The sequence below is a fragment of the Vulpes vulpes genome, chromosome 4 (genome assembly GCF_048418805.1).
Source record: "Vulpes vulpes isolate BD-2025 chromosome 4, VulVul3, whole genome shotgun sequence".
Classification (NCBI taxonomy): Eukaryota; Metazoa; Chordata; class Mammalia; order Carnivora; family Canidae; genus Vulpes; species Vulpes vulpes.
In genome coordinates, this window is record NC_132783.1 from 94,207,829 (window position 1) to 94,231,413 (window position 23,585).

The 23,585-nt window shown below is 46.8% G+C and overlaps 2 protein-coding genes across 18 annotated transcripts in view; both read right to left on the bottom strand.

The window, feature by feature from the left end:
* The window catches only part of MCC (MCC regulator of WNT signaling pathway), a 349,930-nt gene that overhangs the window by 90,206 nt on the left and 236,139 nt on the right, over nucleotides 1-23,585 (bottom strand). For all 17 annotated transcript variants that reach the window (XR_012001147.1, XR_012001148.1, XR_012001146.1 and 14 more), the window contains 2 exons: nucleotides 5,750-5,913; nucleotides 3,132-3,338 (listed from right to left, as the gene is read on the bottom strand). Coding sequence is in view for 12 of the 17 variants with exons in the window: in XM_072756471.1 (XP_072612572.1) it covers nucleotides 3,132-3,338; nucleotides 5,750-5,913 (371 nt within the window). In the remaining 5 variants the exon portion in view is untranslated. The remainder of the gene's footprint in view (nucleotides 1-3,131; nucleotides 3,339-5,749; nucleotides 5,914-23,585) is intronic.
* On the bottom strand, nucleotides 17,895-22,539 carry LOC112925310 (copper-transporting ATPase 2-like). Its single transcript, XM_026006004.2, is given in 6 exon segments — nucleotides 17,895-19,336; nucleotides 19,545-19,788; nucleotides 19,790-21,453; nucleotides 21,456-21,972; nucleotides 21,975-22,083; nucleotides 22,085-22,539. Coding segments are annotated over 6 exon segments (4,251 nt in total). The 5' UTR covers nucleotides 22,411-22,539; the 3' UTR covers nucleotides 17,895-17,945.

Here is a 23,585-nt window from a genome sequence, read left to right on the forward strand (position 1 = left end):
AAGTCTCCCTAACATCCTTCCAGCCAACGTCTGTGTCCTGTTTATTGCTGCAACCTCTCTGCCCAACACAGAGGAGATGACCAATCGTGTTCATGAAGTGAATCAATGAATGAATGAAGAGTAGAGTGTTCCCTTCTAGAGTAATTAATTCTACCTTGCCTAAATTAAGCCCACTTCTTGACATGTGAGGAAATGAGTGGTTATATTACAGAGCATGCAGATATAAATGATTATCTCATTTAATGAGCTGGGACCAATAATAAAAATTGTTTGCCTGTTGTTCCTTAGCTACTGCTCTACCAAGTAGCCCAATCTGTTAACTGATATTAAAGATCTAATTTAATTAAATATTGAACAAGTCTTAGAAAACCTAGCGAGAGCACTCTGTTTAATTACCGGCAGAGGGCAAGCACCACCAATCTTATTCATCTGGTCAGTTCAAATTCTTTACAATGAATGTGGGCAATGAAAAACAAAAACAAAAACACAGCCTCTACTGCTTTTTAGGCAAGTCTGATGAGCTGTGAATCCAGACCTGCTCTGAAGACAGCAAAGACAAACAAGCCATGTATCATGTGGTATCAGAGAATGGAAATGAAATGGTACCTCAGTCCTTCCAAAGAGCTATGCATCATGAGGAACAGGAGAAAATGAACCACAAAAGACAGATTCCTCCTCAAGGAAATGAAATATATTAGGGAGAGCTGGGTGGAAGTGATCCAACATTTAAAGTCTACTGAATGGGCATTCAGAGGCAGCTTAGCAAATTCTACCAGATGCACAATTACTTTGAAATACAGAGAAATTAGTCATGGGTAGGTGTACAGATTCCTGAGGACATTTCCAGTTGAGGAAGAGACATGAGTTCCTCAACATTTTATTACTTAGATATAATGGAAATATAGATCATGTAAAACCTGAAAACTTGAAAGGTAATAAGTGTGATCAGAAAAAAGGCTGTCTAAGTGCTTTATGAGTATTAATTAACTTTCCTGCATTAGATACTATTCTTATTCCTGCCTCATGGTAGAGTCATCTGAGGCACAGAGAGGTTAGTAAACTTGCTAAAAGGTTCATGGTGACTTGGTATGTCAAGCTGTGACCCCAGATAGCTCTAATAGTATTGCCCCATTATGCTGTTTTTGTTTGTTTGTTTTTTGGATTTTTTAAAAAAAGATTTTATTTATTTACTCATGAAAGACACAGACAGAGAGAGAGAGACAAAGACAAGGCAGAGGGAAAAGCAGGCTCCATGTAGGGAGCCGGATGTGGGAATCAATCCCGGGACCGGGGGATCACACCCTGAGCTGAAGGCAGACATTCAATCACTGTGGCACCCAGGCATCTCTTTGTTTTTGTTTTTAAAGATTTATGTATTTATTCATGAGAGACACACAGAGAGAGGCAGAGACATAGGCAGAGGGAGAAGCAGGCTCCCTAAAGGGAGCCTGATAGAGGACTCAGTCCCAGGATTCCAGAATCATGACCTGAGCTAAAGGAAGATGCCCAACCACTGAGCCAACCAGGCACTCTCCATTATGCTATTCTTAACACTAACCTCCAGAGTGGGAGAAAATACTTGCATGAAGGGGGACTGGCTTTTCATCCTCTGCTTGTCTCAATCCAGGGCTGTCTTGCACATTAGTAACTCAAGTTTAGAGGAGGAAATTTATTCTAAACTACAATATGTAATTATACCTAAGACCAACATTTCCCTCACAAAACTTGTACCACCAGAATGTGCACGGTAAGAGCAAGCACACCTAATTAGGGCATTACTCATAACAACAAGGGAGTGTAACCCAGGAAATTCCAGGTGGTGTCGGCCTCAGCACTAAGTACATTTCATCAGCTTGTCCTGATAAAGTCTTTGCTGACTGGGATGATTTATACCTGCTGATGCAAGTGTGGAGAATGGTAGCCCATACAGCTGGGGATGGAAAATAAGCTTAGGCATGTGAGTGCAGACAAAATCATGCTCCGATATGAGAGGTAGGAATGCTGGCCTTTCAATTATGACACTAGCCACAAATGAGAACAGGAGTTGATAATGTTCAAAAGTAGTAATTTCTTTCATATTCATAAATCATGGCAACCAAGAGAACTTGTGTGTGTGTTTAGAACAGAATGATGCACACATGCTGATCTTCCTGAAGACAGGTTATTGCCAAGGTGTTCTTTAAAAGTAAGGGAGAAAGCAATGGTGAAGGATGATGTACTTTCCCCCTAAGTCAACTTTAGCTGTGTGCAGAATTGTCAGTCAGAGCACAGCTAGAAAGCAAGCTGCTAATATTGCCAGGATTGAGAAAGAGAGTATAGTTGGTCTAGTAATTCAAAGTGAAGTTCAGAGGGAATGTTTCTGATTGAAGAATTCATTGCTCTACCCCAGATCAATCACAGATCAAATTCACAGCCAAACAAAGAAGTACTTGTGGGTTCCTGAGAAAGAAACTCTGTCTTTGGACAACTGAGTGCTTTAACCATTTTGCCAAACATGACTCCACTGAAACATGAGCTCCTTTAGCAATGCATGTATTTCCTAAGCAAGTTGTTCTCAAAGCTGCTCTAGGCCACAGAACCATTTGGTATGTTGGGATGAATGCTGGGAATGACATACTCATAAATACATATACACACATATGATCATCATAACCGTAATAAATGCAGTAGAGGTGAGGACATTTTACATTAGACTCATCTAGATAAGTGAGAGCAGATACTACAGATTTAAAGAAAATTTTATAGAAGAAGCTGCAAAGGGGAAAATTCTATATATTTCTGCCAATTATAAAATATTACTAGCCTATCTTAAAAGAACATTTTAATTGAGCTTGGGGAAGATGTGCATGTCTTGGAGAATGGTATGAGAATCATTGCACTGATATAATTTTACCATCCACTTAGATTTGTGTTTCTGAGAACAGTGTTCTCTTAAAATCTTACCTGCACACCTCAGCACTTCAAACTACTCCCCTTTTGAGAATGACTTCATGATTGGAAAGGGATGGAGATTCCCAAGACTAGAGATGCCACAAAACTCTCGGGGCTGCCCTTGGCTCTGTATGCTTGTTTACATCCCGGCCCCGCAACCTGGGGGAAAGACTCGGCTGTGTGGGACCTGGCGTGCTCACCCTCCTCCGGAGCCGGTCCCGCTCCTCCCGGATGGCATTCATGGTGGCCTTGGTTCTATTCAGCTCCTCTTCTTTACTGCACAGCATGGCGGTCAGGCTCTCATTCTCTTCCCTCAGCCCGGCCAGCTCCTTCTCCCAACGAGACCGCTCTTCAGCCAGGTTGGGATACAAGTCCCGGCCAAGTACCCCCTCGATCTCCTCAACTGTCTGAAAAACATAAAGACAAGCCCAGTGGGTTCCCTGGGAGAAGGGGGAAAAAATGGGCAGTATGGGAGCGTGTGACGACAGAGGAGCGGGTTCTAAGGCACTTTCACTGCCAATGGTAATCATGACTACCCACCCCTCCCCCAATTACCCTTTCCCCATTTTCAGATAATGGCTCCGTCATTCGCCTGGGTCACAGTCTGTGTTTCCAAACAGTCCCCAGAATAAGAACAACATGGTCCCTTCATGGTACATTTGTCTACCTTTGGCTTTCACGGCCTCATCTACACAAGTGCTGAGGTCCTCCGATGCATGTTCTGGAGTTGGAAAATACATATAACCACACAGCAAACACCTTAGTGGCCTTTTCATAGTGCAAATGTGAAGTGGCAAACAGCATGCAAGAGCTAAATTGAGGTTTCTCGAATAACAGGCCTCCCATGTTGCAACTCCAGGAGACCAGAAGTCACATTACCATTTCCAGCTTTTAGTGTCACACATCAGAATTCAGGGGTTCAGTCCCAAGATGTGAAAGACAAAAATAAACCTCGGTGACACAGAAAAGATGAAGCTCATTTTGGATGCTTCTGAGGCAGCAGGGATTTAATTAATTAATAAGACAGCTATGAGCTAAAAAGATCAGAATCTTAATAGTACTTGGAGAGTGCTTTTTTTACAAATTCATTTGAAACACATTATTAATGGAGAGGAGAGATGCATAAAGTTAGGGGGAAAAAAAAGTAATTCTGCTTGCTTTCAGAAACTATTCATTCACATCCATTGCCCTTTGGCATAGGAAGCAGAAGCCAACTGATAGGGAAAAGATGGACGATTACCATGTAGGGTAGAAGACAGATGTGAGGGGATGTGAGGAGAAACAGGTAGTCTCAAAAATGCAAGAATGTGAGGGGATTACACCCTTGGACTCCCACATTGGTTCCATGATGAAGTTACCCAAATCTTGCCATGACTTTCCACACATGGGGCTTCATCCTTTCCTCAGACCTGAGACTCTTAGCCCCCATCAGTCGATTCAGGTCCACTCCGTTCTTTGCTAGCTGGCAGAAGCCCTTGAGCCCCTCCTGCTCTCTCAGTGTCGAGGCTGGGGCTAGCACCTAAGCGGACATTACAACTGAATACAAGGCCTGGGAGACTCCAGCCAAAGAAACACCAGTGGCTGCCGCCCCAAACCACAACAACTTTTTATTTATAATTGAGATGAATAAGATGGAAAACCAGCTGGGTTATCACTGTGAATTATGGTTTACCTTGAGATACCACAGCTCTTTTGTGAAATCCAGGATTCCTGTGGACAGAAACTTGGACCTAGTGTCAAAGACATTTTTCAATAACATGTCATGTTTTCCCTTTATGTAGGCTCCTCACAGAGGAATTGCTATGCCTAGGCTCCTCAGCTGTGGTGAAGTTATATACAGATAGCAGAGGCCCTGATATCAATAGGCCTTGGTGCTCCTATTGCTCAGGAGGAGTCAGTGCAGATGCAGCACATTCCTCATCTGTGCTCGCTAAGCACTAAGATGGATGGCTATGCAAGGTGTGGCTGAGGCTAGTCCCGTGTGCTCAGGACACACGACTCATTCAGTCCCTCAACTTCCCTCTTGTTAGCACCATGAATTGGTAACTTCTGAACTAACAGTCTAGAGGTCTTAAAGCTTAAATAAAACGTCCCAGTTAATCCTACAACTCACAAGTGCTGCATGATGGGCCACCCTAAAATGATATGGTACAATACAGGTAGTCTAAGAATTTTCAAGGAAATCCTCATTTCTGATGCAAAGCCAGTGATGATCTTACTGCTGACATGACTTTTTTTTTTTTTTAAGATTTTATTTATTTATTCATTCATGAGGGACACAGAGAGAGAGAGGCAGAGACACAAGCAGAGGGAGAAGCAGGCTCCATGCAGGGAGCCCAATGTGGGACTTGATCCCAGGAACCCAGGACCACATCCCAGGCCAGAGGCAGGTGCTAAACCGCTAAGCCACCCAGGGATCCTGACTTTTTTTTTTTTTTTTTTTAATGATAGTCACACAGAGAGAGAGAGAGAGGCAGAGACAGAGACACAGGCAGAGGGAGAAGCAGGCTCCATGCACCGGGAGCCCGACGTGGGATTCGATCCCGGGTCTCCAGGATCGCGCCCTGGGCCAAAGGCAGGCGCCAAACCGCTGCGCCACCCAGGGATCCCCACTTTTTTTTTTTTTTTAAACATGACTCAGCCCAACACAAATTTATAGGGCTCCTACTTCTCCCTAGTGGTCCAATGTACAGTATGGTTTTCTTAGAAACATTCATTCCTAACAGGTATTTGAGAAAACCATGCTTCAAAGAAGAGAGATCTGATCATTTCCCTCATATGCTCTCAGAGAGCCAGACCAAGGGTGGGAAGTATATACCTTGATGGCCAAGTCACAGTGCTCACTGGCCGTGGTGAGCTGCTCAATGCGCCTGTCCACTTCGGCCACGGAAAGGCTGCAGCTGCTCTTCTTCCTGCAGCAGACAACATTCTCCAGGCCTGTCAGCACTCTCTGCAGCTCTGAGTTCAGGTCACTGCAATTATCTGTGAGTGAATGTGGAAACGATGAGTTAAGCAGGCAGGTGGGTTAGGAATGCTCTCTGTTTCACTCAGAAACAGAGGAACCCAGTCGGGTAAGACGGAATGGCAATAGAGCTTGATATTCTTGGCTTTAATGCTATGTGGCCTCATGTCATAGGCTACTGGCACCGTCTCTGAGCCTTAGAGCCAAGGTAAGCCATTATTAAGGAGTTTCAGACCATAGCCACTTTCTAGATAGCCATGCCACTCTAAATGCTCTAGTCTTTCACTGGAAGGGAGCTGTGTCTCAAATTCTTTGGTACAAACAAGGAAAGGTCTCAGAAGGGAGCTGCTGGGACTTCAGAAACCTTCTGGTCAACCCTCCTCCTTAACCATTCAGATAAGTATAGACTCCAGAAAGACTTTTAGCAAAAATCTCAGAACTCTACTAAACAAACAAAACAAAAAGGCCCAGAGTGAACCGAGACACTAGGCATTTTTAAAAAAATAAAAACTATAAGAGATAATTTTTGCCTCCATTGAGCTTATAATCAGGACTATTTTCTGATATGACCAATCAATGTGTTATACCATTGCAATTTAAACCACTTTTCCATCAGGGGAAAAGTAAACTATTCTAATAAAGTTCATATTGTTCTCCATGTAAAAGTCCTGTAAACCATTCTAATATTTGATTCTGACTTAAAAATCTGGGTTACTTTTTTAAATCAGAGAGAGTGCATGCAAGAGGCGGGGGGCAGGGTGCAGAAGGAGAGGGAGAGAGAGAATCTTAAGCAGGTTCCATGACCTGGAACTCAATCTCACAACCCTGAGATCATGACCTGAGCCAAAATCAAGAGTTGGATGCTTAACTGACTAAGCCACTCAGGTGCAAACCCTGGGTTACTTTTAATTGCTGGATATCTAGGACCTGATCTGGGAAGAAAAATTAATTATAATTTTAGTATGAGCTACAAGTATTTTAGAAGATAATTTTGTTGGGGAAAAAAAATCCCCTTTAGGTCAAACACAACCTGCTATTTTGGATTACAGCAAGAAGATGTAACTTATAAGCCTTCTCTAAAAGTGCATTCCTCCCCTACCTCCAGTCTGTCCCACATGAAAGAAGCTCAGTCTCTTCAATTTCTCTTTGTTCTTTCTCCCTTCTTGTCATAGGTTCCATGCACTAAAACAGTCCATTGCTTTCAGTGCTTATCTTTGGAAGATGTCAAAAAACTCAGTACCACAGAAACAGAATATATCGGTCAACCTTATTTGACTGCCTGGATCTCCAAGTTAACCTGAATCTAGAGAGACGACAGCCAGAGGCTTTCACACCAACCAATGGACACAATTATTCCCCTTCTCTCACATCTGTTCCTTCCCATCTCTGTGAATGACACTACCATCCGCTCAGTTACTCAGGTTACCTGTCAGGCAAGCTTCATTTCCTTTGGCTTCACATCCTAAACCCAATCCATCTTGGGAGTGCAACCTCCAAAATGTATCCCCAAAGGCACCTCTTCTTTCTATCTCTACCGATACCACCACAGTTCAGGCTACCATCATTTCTTCACTGAATCACCTGAACAACCTCCAGCCTCCATTCCCCACAATGCAGCCAAAGTGAGCCTCTCAAGGACATAAGTCAGATGTTACTCCCCTAGCCCAAATCACCTAATGGCTTCCCTGTGTCATTCAGCTTGGGTCCAAACTCCTCACCAGAGTCTGTAAGACTCTGCATGCTCAAGACTGATGATGTTCTCAACCCAGGCTGCACTGTGGAATTTACTATGGAGCTTTTATAAATAACCCATGTCCAAGCCACAGCCCAGACCAATTAAATCACAGCCTCTGGGGGTGGGGCTGGAGCACTGAGAAAAATTTTAAAGTTCTTCAGATCACTCTCCTATGCAGTTAGGGTGAGAACAACGGATGCCTCATTTGCCCACCACCTCCTCATTCACCTTACTGCATTCACGCGTCTGACCCCTCCATCCTTGGAGCATACTAATAATCTTCTGTCTGCCCCAGGGCTTCTTTTTCCTTTGCTGTTTCCTCTGTCAAGACTGATTTCCACCCAAGTCTCCATTTACTCAAGTATCCGCTCAGATGCCACCTCCTCATCATACTCTTCCCTCTCTAAGGCATGGGGTTTCCAGCTCTCTCCCTGCTCAGGCTCTACCCCATTATCCTATCATCCTCATAGCAATTACCGCTATCTGATCTGACTTATGTGTTTATTATCTGTTCTCTGCTGAAATATGAGCTCCAACTAAGAAGAAACTTTGATCCTCCTCACCACTCTATCTCCATCATAGATTAATGTAAGCAATTAAGACTTATTTTTAAGTGGGCAAATATGAAGCTCGTATCATGTATTTAAGAGACAGACAGACTGGAAACACAGACTGCCAGTAGCAGCATGTTTTACATCAACCTTATGTTTTTTGTCATCATTGCAGACCATTCCCTGAGCTGCTAACAAGTGGTAGACATTCCTTGCTGCAGAAGGCCCTCTAGAGATGGAGTACAGGTACCCACTAAAAACTCAAGGCAAGGTCCAGGGCATGCAGCTGAACTGTCTCTCAAGCACATTAATTCTAAGTAATAATCAGAGAAATTTCTCCAAATGGTCATTTACCTTGAGGTGCAAGATTCCTGGTACACTGAGCTGGAGTTAACATACACTCCTGAATTATTTGCATTATTAAGTGTTTATGAGAGGGATGAGGAAGAAAGATGCCTGTGTTCAGCCATTCCATCTGGAGTTCCCTAGTACAGCTCCACCTAATATAGTGATCACACTGGGTATAGCTGCTGATGGGCTCTGTTGGCAGGACATGAACTAGGCTGTATGATGATGTTGGGCTATAGGAAACAGGAGGGAGGGTGAATAAGTCTGGCCAGTACTTTTAAATTTAATTTTATTTATTTATTCATGAGAGACACATGGAGACAGGCAGAGACATAGGCAGAGGGAGAAGCAGGCTCCCTGTGATCATGCCCTGAGCTGAAGGCAGAGGCTCAACCACTGAGCCAGCCAGGTGCCCCTGGTCAGTACTTCTTTCTCATCACTTAACCAAACAGGTGCTGAGTACTGACCTCAGGTAGAAGCAGGGTACAAAAATGAATAGGAGACTCTCCTCAACCCTGAGAGGCTCACAGATGTACGAGGAAATGCCATTGTCCCTTCTCTTAGCTGTCTACTACCACCCTGGGGAGAGTAACCACAGAGAACGTGGTACTAGTACAGGATAGAGAATCAGGAGATGAAAAGGTTGTGTAAATTAATACACAGACTGAAAACAATTGAGCTTCTTCCCTTTGCCCCAAAGAGCACCATTAATGCTTTCTTCGGTCTTAGGAAGCCAAATGTATAAATAAGGCACAGGTTGGATGGTGAGCCCCACATACTCTGGCCTGTTATCCACAGAGGTCTGCACTGTGGTTCTACACAAGACCCTAGTGATCAGGTGACATGTGGCTGTCTTTTATCATTCTTCAGTTTAGGAGGACAAGGTGGCTAGGCTGGCAGAAGCAGCTCTTCTGGGTTCCCCGTTGGAGTGCCACCGCACAGCACCAATCATTCACCACCATTCACTCTGAGCATCAGTGCCACTCCATACAGGGTGGACTTAGCTTTCAGAGTCTGTGGCATATTCCTCTAGATATTGACTTGGCATCAATTCTAAATTCCTTCTCCTGACCCACAGTGCTCTGCATCATCTGGCCCCTGCCACAAACAAGAGCTTCAACATCCTAGGCTGAGGCAGTGGGTGTCTCTACAAAAGGCAAGAGAGATTAAGAGACCAGAAGAGCAGGATAAACTGAGACAGGCACCAAGTATTTCAGACTATGCAAAAGGTGCCTCATTTACAAATCAAAGCCACAATGAGATATCACCTAACACTCATTAGGATGGCTACTATTTACAACAACAGAGAATAATGTGTTGGCAAGGACATGGAGAGAAACTTAGCATCCCTGTGCCCTACTGGGGGGGAATGTAAAATGGTGCAATTGTTGTGAAAAACAGTATGGCAGCTCCTGAAAAATTGGAAATAGAACCTCCCTCCCATCCAGCAATCCCACTTCTCAATCCAATTTCAAAAGAATTGAAAGTAGGGCTCAAATAGATACTTGCACACCCATGTTCTTAGACACCTTATTCAGAACAGTCAAAGGTGGAAGCAACCCAAGTGTCCATTGACCAATGAATGGATAAACAAAATGTGGCAAATATACACAATGGAATGTTATTCAGCCTTCAAGATGAAGGAAATTTGGACACATGCTACAATATGGATGAACCTTGAGAACATTATAGCAAGTGAAATAAGTCAGTTACAAAAGGACAAATGTTATATGATTCTCCCTAGATGAGGTATCTAGAGACATAAAGTAGAGCTTACCAGGGGATGGAGGAATAAGGCAGTACTGCTTAACAGGGTTTCTGTTTGGGAGGATGAAAGAGTCCTGGAAATGGATGGTGGTGAGGGTTGCACAACTCTGAATGTAGTTACTGCCACTGAACTCCACACCTGTCATGTGTGGAGTTCCACACCATGTGGTGTGCTCCACACCAGCAAAAGGGCCACATGGAGGCCAACCCACTGCAGCATCTCAGGCTGTATTGTGATTTAAGAAAGGTGATGGCTTAGTCCCACATGCAGAGGACAAAGAGGAGGCCCTTCGCATAGAATACACATTCTTTTAACAGAGGTTATTTTTATCTTTCCAAAGAAAAATTTGAAGTAACATGTAGCTAACACCCACACATAAGGGGCAAACACAGTGATGGACCCAAGGAAAGGCCAAGGATGCAAACGGAGGCTCACAGAGCTGCTGGGGGAGACTCTCCCACTTAGCCCTGAGCTTCCTGGCAGCAAGAGCAAAAATGAAATCTCTCCTGTCAAAGAGGAAGCATTCCAGTTTCACAAGAGAAACAATGTGTTTTTAGCAACTGATGCTAAAAGAATTTAGGGATTTGGGACTTCATATGTGCTGTAAAGCAATGTGATTGCCAGGATCCTCAGATCCAGATCCAGTTTCACACAGAGGCAGATTTCATATGCTTTCTTCTTACGCTAACCTTCAATTAAAATTAAGCTGTGGGCCACTGAAGTAAAATGGGAAGGGAATTCTGGGAAAGAGTAAGTTCACACCATTTTGGCACTGTGCCTTCCAGGGGTCTGATTTGCTGTAAAGATGAGATACAGGGGGTGCCTGGGTGGCTCAGTGGTTGGGCGTCTGCCTTTGGCTCAGGTGATCCCAGGGTCCTGAGACTGAGTCCCACACTGGGGTCCCCGTGGGGAGCCTGCTTCTCCCTTTCCCTGTATCTCTGCCTCTCTTTGTGTGTCTCATAAATAAATTTTTTAAAAAGTCTTTAAAAAACAAAAAAGATGAAACAGAGAACACAGATAAATAAATGGAATGAGCATCTCCCTTTGACCAGAGGATACAGACTAGCCACATGCAGCCCAGGATGCATGTTATTTGGATGGCAAGAGTTGATATCTGGCACAGTATTTTTGCTTTTCATTTTTTGTTTTTTAAGAGTTTTGAACTAATTGTCAACATTTGAAAGTCATTAGAATTTAAGGCTATTTCTTGTCAAATCAGGTCTGGCAATACTGGCCCTGGGTCCTCCACAGCCATCTGTGGAGCGGCCAGCAGCTGGCCTCTTTGGACTCAACATGGCCACAGTGGTCCTCAGCCTCCCTCACAGCCACTCACCGGTGTCTGTCTGCAGCCCTGCCTTGGCTGTCAGTTCTTTTTTTTTTTTTGGCTGTCAGTTCTTAATATGACTTCTCCCAGCTAGATTTCTGAGGAGCCCAAGACAAAAGAGCTCAGGTTAATTTTTCTCATAAGACCCCAGAGGCTTGCGTTTTTATGTTGTTGTCTGAGGGAAACCTAAGTACTAGGAGAATCTGGAAAGAGAGTCAGAGGGCATTCATGGCTATGACAATTAAGCTTAACCAGTATTCTTGCTTGGTTAGACACATACACTAGTTTTCTTCTTTCTCCCAGAGGACCAACTCAACCTACCCCTTGCATTCCATACAAGAAACTATGCTAGACATGGTTCATTTTGAATCAGGTGTCAGAGGCTCTTTGTTCTTTTTTTTTTTTTTTGGACCCCCTGTAAAAACCCTAATCCTGATTAAAACATTAGACATTGGAAACACTCCCTTCATCCACCAAATTCTGAGCTGTGCACCTGCACCAGAATGGACCTGCTCCAAAACACAGTCTCAGTCTCAAGAGTACACAATTCCAGGGCTTCCATTCCAAAGTCAATGGCCATGTGTCTCTGGAAGCCTCTCATTCTCCTCTTCTTAAGGGCTCTTTTTCAAGCTTCACCTTGAAATACCTTTTTCTAGGAACCTTTCCTGATTGCCTATACGTCTTTAAAAAAAATTCCTTAATATTTTTTTGATTATAGTATAGTTGACACATAATGTTATATTAGTTTCAGGTGTACAACATGGCAATGGGACAAGTCTATATACTATGCTCACAAGTGTAGCTACTGTCACCCCACAGCGCTATTATAGTATCATTGACTATATTCCATATGCTGTGCCTTTCATCCCTGTGACTCATTCATCCCATAACTGGAAGCCTGCATTGCCTTCTCCCCTTCACACATTTTGCCCATCCATAGTCTTGTATTTACTTCTTTCTTTGAGGCATCACGTTCCCTGTAATTATTAACTGACAAATTGACCCTACTAAGCCCAACCCTGGGGACCAATGACTGTTTATTAGTCCTTTTGTGTTCCCAGATGCTCACAACAGAGGGCATGGGATACTGCTTGGTAAAGACTATCTGAGTTGAATGTGTAAAAGAAATGAGGGGCTTTTCACACATCAGCTTTTAAAAGCATCCAGTTTTTGTTAGTCTGCCCACCGGTAAAAAATCATCAAATCCAAGACCAATCTTGTGGAATACCAAACTCTGCTAAAAAGGCATAAAGCATTCAGTTGGGTGGATGTGTCTACTCAAGTAGCAGGTGCAAGGTACAGTGAATCTGAGCTGGTCTGAAAACAGAAGTAGCTGTAGCCTTGCTGGGAACAGTCGAAAGGCCTTACCTGTGCAGTAGCAGCTCAGAGCATAACCATAATCCCCACAGCCTTCCAAGGCCACGTCCCCTTACCTCTGTTCTGACTGGGCACACGTCGTGCCTTGTAAGGCAAGTCAAGTAGAGGAAGGAGCTACAGATTCTGTCAGCATCAACCCAGACATTCTGCTTAGGGGTCAGATGCGATGGCCTGGAGATATGACAGTCCAGCCCATGTTGTGGCTCTGAGGCTGACCCAGGAGGGCAGTGGCTTTCCTGTATAAGCAGTTCCCTCCAGGCAGCACACAGCAAGGAAGAAGCAGAACCAGAACAAAGCCACACAGAAAATGAAGAAATGGAGAAGACAGAAAAGTCTATGAGAAAGGAGTATCCACGTAAGTTGCACCCTGCATAAAATACCCAGAGCCTGCGTCTCCTGAAGACAAGAGGATGCAGAGGAATGGTTTTGTTATGGCCTAAAAACTGGTACATCGTCATTAATGGGCAAACATGAACTTCCTGTGGCAATACAGTAGTGAGGGCACATCATCAATGAAGTATATTCTTGTGAAAAATGCTAACCTCAAATCTAACACTAAGAAAACAATCAGACTGTCCAGGCTGAGGGACTTTCTAGGATACTACAGACCTGGTTTCTTCAGAAAGGTCAAGGTCATGAAAGACAGGAAAGGTGGGAGATCTGTTCTAGATTAAAGGAGCACGAAGAGACATGGTAACTAAATATAATGTGTGAGCCTTGACTGGATCCTGGATTCAACAAAAGCAACAAAAGATATTAATGGTAAACTTGGGGGAAATTTGAATATGGACTATATATAACGTTCCATCTGGGTTAGAATTCTCGGGTATGATAAAAGTGCTGTGGTTAAAAAAGAGATGTTCCCTGCTCTTAAAAGGTTTGTGCTGATATATTTAGGGTGAAGCATCATGATGTCTGCAACTTACTTTCAAATAGCTCCGAAAAAAAAATTCTGCATATGCACAAAATCAAATGTGGTATAACGTTAATGACTAGTGAATCTAGGCAAAGGGTTTAGCGGGATTTGTTTTACCATTTTTGTAAGTCTGAAGTTTTTCAAAATTAAAAGTTGAGGGGGAAATAAATACCTTACCATTCAATGCCAGAAGGTCTGACAGAGTGTGGGTTACCAGAGTCTAGATGTAGTAGGGTGCCCTATGATGATCCATTTCTCAGTGCAGCTGTGGGAACAGGAATGCTCTCCTGAGACTGTCACTGCCACACCCAAATTACACCCCCCACCCCCACCCCCAACCACAGGCACGAGCCAGAGTGGGAACCACCAGCCATCACCCTGGCCAGGTCCTAACTTCACTCAGAGGGATCGGTTTCTTTTCCCAAAGGAAACAAAGATGTATTTTCAGGACTTCTAGTTCAGCCAAATCTTAGCCTGAATTTGTTTTCATTTTTGCTATGGTCACTTTGCAATTTTAATGCATTTTGTTTCACTACAACATCACCCCTGACTTCTGTCCCTCAAGCTCACTAACCTCTGGTCTTCAAGGAGTGCCTGGATCTCCCATCTCAGCTCAAGAGCGCTTTCAGACAGGCCCTTGTCTCAAGCCCTAGAGAGCAAATAGCAATAGCCCTAGTGGAGTATAGGCAGTACCAGTTCCAGACCCTGGGGCTCTCATGGTAGCAGGAACAGAGAATTTCCAAAGCTTCCAGGAGAAGGAGGAAGATGTGCCTCTGACATCCAAATGTGATCAACATAATCCTTTTCCCCAGGAACAATGGTCACAGTGCTGGTTGGGGTAGTAGTAACACTAGTGAGGTCCCATATTGCATTCCCATTACAGAAGAAAACAGGCTTTTTCATAGGCTGGTCTTGGAAACAAATACTCCTTTATAATGCTGGTTTTAAGGAAAAAAACATGTCATGAGTTTCAAATAACCAAAAAAAAAACCCCAATCTAACCTGAAGAGACATGGTCTGCTTAGAAAATTAACTTGTATCCTTGTATTATAAAAGGAGCTCCTGAATTCCAACATGTACAGGAACTCATTTTTGAACACACGTGGTTGATCAGTGCCTTGCCATTTGTATCTTATACCCCAAGTGTCTTTGGGGGGACTGAACAATTACTGAGTACAACTGGAAGGAAATATTCCAAAGTAACACAAACTGAAGTGGGGCTGTGACCTTTCCTGCCTTCAAGATTGATCACTGTGTGGAAGGTTCCAGAATGTTTTCAGGTGGACTTCTCTGTCACTCTTGTCTTGCTGATGTTCGCACACCGTTTTTTTTTTTTTTCCCAGCAATCATGATCTTATTCATCATAAGGATGTAAGACTGTCATTCTGTTCATTTGCTCTCTATGCAACAGCTAAACAAAGTCTTGACATAGATTTTATAATGAGCACACATTCATTATTGGCTTTGGGGATCTCCTTTGATTTAACTTTTGACATTGCTCTTTAGTCTCAAAGCCCCCTGAATTTTCAGGCCATCAATGGCACATCTAAATGCAGACAAGAATATCATTCCTTTTTTTTTTTTTTTTTTTATTGGAGTTCAATTTGCCAACGTATAGCATAACACCCAGGGCTCATCCCATCAAGTGCCCCGCCTCAGTGCCCGTCACCCAGTCACCCCCACACCCGCCCACCTCCTGTGGGACCCAGGATATTTAACAAAAATCCCCTACCCCTAGACAAGCAGAACAGGACTAACTCCATTTTGTGCTGCACGTGCCACCTCCTGTATGACCCCCACATGACCTGCTTATTGCTTAAGGCGTTGCCCCACTCTAGTCAAGCCGCTGGGCACACCCTAATCGGAAATCGGCTCATAAAAATGTAACCCCGCCCTGTGCCCACCACAACTGCGTGCCAGTTCTGACCAGAGTGATAGGCCAGTTCAAATGGTCACTATAGGGTGAATCGTGATTCAGTTGGCCACCTGCCTGTGGACCGACATGACTGTGCAACTTTCTATGTGTGTTACAATCCCACTGGCCACGGCAAGCTTGAGCTTGCAAATAAACCCTCGTGCGCTTCCATCAGTGTTGGCTCCTTGGTGGTTTCTCGGATTCGCAATCTTGGGCACAATACTCCCTTTCCACCACCCCTTGTTCGTTTCCCAGAGTAAGGAATCTCTCATGTTCTGTCTCCCTTTCTGATATTTCCCACTCATTTTTCCTCCTTTCCCTTTTATTCCCTTTCACTATTTTTTATATTCCCCAAATGAATGAGACCATAAAATGTTTGTCCTTCTCTGATTGACTTATTTCACTCAGCATAATACCCTCCAGTTCCATCCACGTCAAAGCAAATGGTGGGTATTTGTCGTTTCTTTTTTTTTTAAATAATATATTTATTTTTTATTGGTGTTCAATTTGCCAACATACAGAATAACACCCAGTGCTCATCCCGTCAAGTGCCCCCCTCACTGCCTGTCACCCAGTCACCCCCACCCCCCCGCCCTCCTCCCCTTCCACCACCCCTAGTTCATTTCCCAGAGTTAGGAGCCTTCATGTTCTGTCTCCCTTTCTGATATTTCCTACCCATTTCTTCTCCCTTCCCCTCTATTCCCTTTCACTATTATTTATATTCCCCAAATGAATGAGACCATATAATGTTTGTCCTTCTCCGATTGACTTATTTCACTCAGCATAATACCCTCTAGGTCCATCCACATAGAAGCAAATGGTGGGTATTTGTCATTTCTAATGGCTGAGGAATATTCCATTGTATACATAGACCACATCTTCTTTATCCATTCATCTTTCAATGGACACCGAGGCTCCTTCCACAGTTTGGCTATTGTGGACATTGCTGCTATAAACATCGGGGTGCAGGTGTCCCGGTGTTTCACTGCATCTGTATCTTTGGGGTGAATCCCCAGAAGGGCAATTGCTGGTTCATAGGGCAGATCTATCTTGAACTCTTTGAGGAACCTCCACACAGTTTTCCAGGGTGGCTGCACCAGTTCACATTCCCACCAACAGTGCAAGAGGGTTCCCTTTTCTCCGCATCCTCTCCAACATTTGTGGTTTCCTGTCTTATTAATTTTCCCCATTCTCACTGGTGTGAGGTGGTATCTCATTGTGGTTTTGATTTGTATTTCCCTGATGGCCAGTGATGCGGAGCATTTTCTCATGTGCATGTTGGCCATGTCCATGTCTTCCTCTGTGAGATTTCTGTTCATGTCTTTTGCCCATTTCATGATTGGATTGTTTGTTTCTTTGCTGTTGAGTTTAATAAGTTCTTTATAGATCTTGGATACTAGCCCTTTATCTGATATGATATGATATATCTTCTCCCATTCTGTAGGTTGTCTTTTAGTTTTGTTGACTGTATCCTTTGCTGTGCAGAAGCTTCTTATCTTGATGAAGTCCCAATAGTTCATTTTTGCTTCTGTTTCTCTTGCCTTCATGGATGTATCTTGCAAGAAGTTACTGGGGCCGAGTTCAAAAAGGGTGTTGCCTGTGTTCTCCTCTAGGATTTTGATGGACTCTTGTCTCACATTTAGATATTTCATCCATTTTGAGTTTATCTTTGTGTATGGTGTAAGAGAATGGTCTAGTTTCATTCTTTTTTTTTTTTTTTTTTTTTTTTTTTTTGCCCGCAGAGATCAGTGGGTGTATTTGAGGTAAATTGTGGCGTCAGGAAGAACCCAACGTGAGGCTCCTGGGGGTCCTAAGGCAAGGCCCAGCGAGGTTTTTGGTCCTGATGAGATCATCTCACAAGTGGTCACTGCAAGTGCTAAAGCGGGGGGCAGGCCGTCCTGGCCCCGTGGGTCCAGTGCTTGGGGGCAGGCCCACGCCCACAGCGTGGGTGGCCAGGCTGGGGACCGGGCGGGACCGGGCGAGACCCGGCGGGACATGGGGCTAGGCCAGGAGCCCCGCCTCCTCACTGCAGGCAGCTGGGCCGCTCCTCCGAGGAGCTGAGGAGCCGGAGAGCCGGAGAGCCGGAGAGCCGGAGCAGGTCGCACCCGCCTGCAGCGCTCAGATGCACTGCTCCTCGTCACGGTCGTTCAGCAGCAGAGACCACGTGTCCCCGCCGTCTTCGGCCGCAGCGCTGTGTCGGGACAGCTTGTCGGACTTCAGGGAGGACAGAGACACCTGGCTGATACGGCTGACCTGGTCCCAGGGCATGGCCCGTGGGGAGTCCCACCGCCGGTCATCCATGCCAACGTGCACGCTGACCTGGGACGCCATCAGGAGCTTCATGCGGCCCTGCGCCTGGGCCTCGTACCTCTCCAGGTCGGGCTTCTTATAGCACTTGAGCTGCAGCGATGAGGACACCACAGACACGGAGGAGGCCGCCATAGCCGCCGAGCCCATCCACATACGCAGCACGACGCTGATGGGCATGAAGACCCCTGCCGCAATGGGTATCCCGACCAGGTTATAGATCAGTGCCAGCACCAGGTTGAGGCGTATCCTCCACAGGGTCCTCTTGGAGAGGTGAATGCTGGCCACCACGTCCAGCAGATCGTTTCTGATGAGGACGACGTCAGCAGCCTCGATGGCAACATCTGTGCCCGTCCCGATGGCAATGCCCACGTCGGCCCGGGCCAGGGCTGGAGAGTCATTAACCCCGTCTCCCACCATGGCGACTTTCTTTCCTTTGTTCTGGAGCTCCTGGACCTTGGCCACCTTGTGAGACGGGAGCACCTCTGCAAAGACCTTGTTGATGCCAACCTGGGTGGCAATGACTCTGGCCGTCCTGCGGTTGTCTCCTGTGATCAGGACCACATCCACACCCATGCTCTTGAGCATGTGCAGAGCCAGGGCTGCCTCCTGCTTGACGGCGTCGGCGATGGCGATCATCCCGCACAGCACACCGTCGATGGCCACCAGGATGGCCGTCTGGCCTTTCATCTTATGGTCCGCCATCGCGTCACTGATGTTGCTGGATATGGTCAGGCCGTTGCGCCTCATCCATTCACGGTTCCCAATCAGCACGGAGAAGGTCTGGGGCATCTCATCTGTTTCCTCGGGAACGCCGCCAACCATGCCCGGGGGAGCAGCCTGTTTGCTCTGCTGGCACTCGTCGGGGGCCAGGATGCCCTCCACGCTACTGACTTTGCAGCCAATTCTGCAGCCTGGCACTGCCTGGAAGTCCGTGCAGTATCCCAAGGTCTCCGTTCCCAGTTCCTCTTTACGGTACTTGGTGATGGCCACGCCCAAGGGGTGCTCGCTGCTGGCCTCCGCGGTCCCCACCACAGCGAGGACCTTCCTGAGGGGCAGCGTGGCCACATCCACCAGCAGGAGGACCCTCATAACTTTGGGGACCCCGTGCGTAATGGTGCCAGTTTTGTCAAACATCACGGTCTTTATCTTGTGGGCCATCTCCAGAGGCTTGCCTCCTTCGATGAGAATGCCATTCTGAGGATCCCTGGGTGGTGCAGCGGTTTAGCGCCTGCCTCTGGCCCAGGGCGCGATCCTGGAGACCCTGGATCGAATCCCACATCGGGCTCCCGGTGCATGGAGCCTGCTTCTCCCTCTGCCTGTGTCTCTGCCTCTCTCTCTCTCTCTCTCTGTGACTATAATACATAAATAAATAAAAATTAAAAAAAAAAAAGAGAATGCCATTCTGGGCGGCCACCCTGGTGCCCACCATGACCGCTGTGGGCGTGGCCAAGCCCAGGGAGCAGGGGCAGGCGATGCACAGCACTGTGATGGACGCCTGGAATGCAAACCAGATGATCACCTCCGCCTCGGAGATATGCTTGTTGGGGGTCTTTGACATCTAAGCCTCTTCTACCAACTTCACAATCTGAGCCAACGTGGTATCGTTGCCCACGTGGGTGGCGGTAACGAGCACAGAGCCATGTGCATTCATGGGATCCGGCAATCACCGTGCTCCTGGGTTTCTTTGTGACAGGCATGGCTTCTCCTGTGATGAGGGACTCGTTGGCCATGGTATTGCCCTCCAGGACTTTCCCATCCACCGGGAACTTTCCCGCGGGGACCACCTTGATGACATCGCCCTGCTGCACCAGCTCCATGGGTACCTGCTCCTCTCTGAGGATCGAGTTGTCCTTGCCAAGGGTCACGACGGTGGCTTCTGTGACTTGGAGAGACAGGAGTTTGGCAAGGGCTTCTGAGGTTTTGCTCTTTGCTATGCGGTCCAGCCACTGCCCCAGGGCAATGAACACAAAGAGCATGGTGGGGGGGCTGTCGAAGAAGGTCACAGGGCTCCTCTCCGCCCTCTCAGCCATGGCCACCACCAGGATGATGAGCGAGTAGGTGTAGGCGATGCTTGTGGCCAGCACGATGAGCACTTCCATGTTGGCCGCCCTGTGCCTCAGAGACCTGTAGGCCTGGACGTAGAAGTACCACCCGCCAAGGAGCTGGACAAAGGTACACAGGATGAAGAAGATGAGATTCAGAATGGACAGTCCTGGAATGACATTGTGGTCCCGGACCATGGACTCGTGGGGCATGCTGCTGGGCACCAACATGTAGATCATCAGACCCATCACAGGGATGCCGAACACCAGCCTGCACAGAAAAGACTTCTTCTACTGCTTTATTTCCACCTTGTGGTCCAAGTGATGCGTGTTGGGGTTTCTCTGGGCCGGGGAAGCATGAAAGCCGATTTCCTCGATAACTCTGACAATATCTCGTGGACCGATGATTTCAGGATCGAACTTCACGTGGGCTTTGCTGGTGGCGAGGGCCACAGAGGTATAGGTGATGCCGGCCATCCTCATGAGTTTGGACTCTATGTTGTGAACACAGGATGCACAGGTCATCCCCGTGATGATCAGCTCCAGGTTGCCATCAGAGCCTGCGTAGTCTTCCAGCACCATCGCCTCAAAGCCTAGGTCCTGGATGAACTGAGCGATCTCCAGTGGCTGGATGACGTCTGGGTGATACTTCACCTCTGCCTTTCCAGCCATCAGGGCAACCAGCACCGAGTCGACACCTACTTCTTTCTGCAGCTTTCTCTCTATGTTGGACACACAGGATGCACAGGTCATGCCTGTGATCTGTAAAAAACACTTCTGTGCTGCCACAGGGGTAGAGGCTGGTGGGGACCTGGACAGGCGGCCAGGGCTGTGGTTTCCAGGGAGCCCCTCAGCGTGGGGAGCCCCTTCCTGCACAGACACAGGTACACCGGCTGTGGTGTGCACCGAGGAATTCCCCACACTGTGGTTTCCAACATGATTGCTGTAACCGTTTTCAGAGAGGACTGAAGTCTCAAATCCCACCTCCTCGACGGCAGCTTGGAGTTCTTCCGGGCCAATTATAGAGGGATCATAGAGCACCACTGCGGTCCCTTCAGCCAGAGAGACAGATATTTGCTGCACCCCTTCCCTCTGGGAGATCAGGCCTTCGATGGACTGGACGCAGGACGCACAGGTCATGCCCGCAATGGCGAGCATCACAGTATTGCACCTGCCCGGTGCCGGGGTTCTCAGGGTGGGGGCGGGGGCGGGGGCGGCACATGCGGAAAACCTGTTACCTGTCTCACTTCCTGCTGCTGCTGCAGGAAGAGAAACTTAAAGTTCCCTGGTGGGAGAGCTTCAATGGCCCTCTGCTGGGCCCCTGCGGTGACACGAGAAGGGTCGTACTGTACTTGGGCCGTTCTGTTCTCCAAGGACACTTGTACATTCTGAACCCCGGGGAGTTGGCCTATATTCTCTTCAATGTTCAGGACACAAGACTGACAGTGCATTCCGTCGACTCTCAGCTGCAGGGTAACCACATGGCTCCCTTGGTGGCCCAAGGTCTCAGAGTTATTGAGATTCTGGTTATCAGAAGTCAAAGGCATCTTTGGGTTGGCCCTCTGTAACTGCCCAATATCAATGGGTCCCAGGCTTACAGGCGCCACTCTGTTCTTGATGACAGCTTCAAACCCCATGTCGTTTACATGGTCCCTGAGGTCCTGGGGTTGAATAAGATAAGGCTGGTAAGTGATGACTGCCTCCTGGGTGCTGAGGGAGACCCGGACTCTTGCTACCCCTTGCAGCTTTCCGAGCTTGCCTTCGATGGAGCTGACACAGGACTGGCAGGTCCTGTCAGGGCCTGGGTGCCCTCCACCCAAAGTCTGACCACAGCCTCGAGGCCAGGCGAGGACCTCGAGGGCCAGGAGGCAACCTTTCCTTCTGCAACGCTGGCCTTGAAGCCCAATACGACGGCAAACCTGCGGCAGGCTCAGAATGGACGGCATATACTTCACAGTCGCATTGCCTTGTTCCAGGGAAACCTTAATGTTCACGATGCCTTTCAAACTGGAGATCCTGCCCTCGATGGACCTTACACATGACTGGCAGGTCATACCCAGAATGCTGATGGTGCTGGTGGCCATCTGAGGAGGGCACACACTGTCCAGGCCACCTTCGTAGCCAACATTGTCAAAGGTGAAGCTCTGCTTCATCACTGGTTCCCAGGAATGAGTGGGGAAAGAAAGTTTAGACAGGATATGCTTCCAGCCAATGGGCACCCTCTCGCTCATCACACTGCATTTGGCACCGAGGACCTCTGCACACGGCCCCACACGTGCCCTCAGCGGCCCCCAGCCAGGCCGGCGAGTGCCGGAGCCCGCACGTAAGCACCTCCGCCTCTGGAGCCCAGCGCGGTCTCCTTTCGGCCACGTGCGCTCCCAGGAACCCTAGTTTTATTCTTCTCACAGACTGGTCTTGTCTGACCAGGCTGGCTCAGATTCCAAGAAGAAAGCACACAGCCACCTCAGAGAGTCCTCTGGTGAGTCAATGTGCAAAACATCAAAGTCTCCTCTGGGCTTGGTTCTCAGGGATGACCAACACCGTGAACCTCTTGGGAGAAATTAAGCTGCGGAATTCAATTCAGGAGGGGGTGGGGGGAAGGCCACAAAGGGCTTAGCCCATTCCATCTACCAAGACTACCCAAGGCGCTGTCTTCAGCCCCATCTAACCTTTCCAAGGTAGGCCCTGGTTTCTCCAAGTTTCAGAATCAGGTTACAAATAATCTGTCTTTTAAAAATTCTTTGCTGGAGAATGACTGGCTATCTGGTCCCTGCATTCCTAACAAAATGCAAATTTTCTCCAGATAGGCTCCTTTTCCCTTTGTAAACATTTCTCTCCAACCCTGCAATCTTTTTTTTTTTTTTTTTTTTTTTTTGAGGAGGTAGGGCTGCCTTTCCCTGCCCGGAACCCCCTTCTCTTCATTGGGAGTGGCTGCTTGACACTTTGGAACATTTTTCCTGAAGCCATTAAGCCTCATCAGCCAGGAAGCCAGGAAAATCTGGCTTTAATGTTAAACATATTTCATAGTCACAGCTGTGCCAAAGAGCCAGGTTTCATGTGTAAATTCTTCCTTGGTCGTCCTCCAAAAACTACCCATAAGGAGGAAATCTCTATCTAAATGATCCTACCAGCAAACAAGGTATCATATGTTTCCTTTCATTCCTAAGGGGATAGTAGTTTAGCATTGCTAGATTCCAGAAAAATAAGAATTTCTCACCTGAAACCAGAAGAGATCTCAAAATAAGGAGAACTGTGCAAAGTTGGGCTGTGCAAAGGCCCATTGGATCAAGGGTTTTGCTTTATGAACAACTACTCCAGATGAGTTCTGCTGTTCCATTAAGAGAACTGGGAAAGCAGCCTGCTAGAGACACACCACACATGCACTAACATGCGCACTGCCATAAGC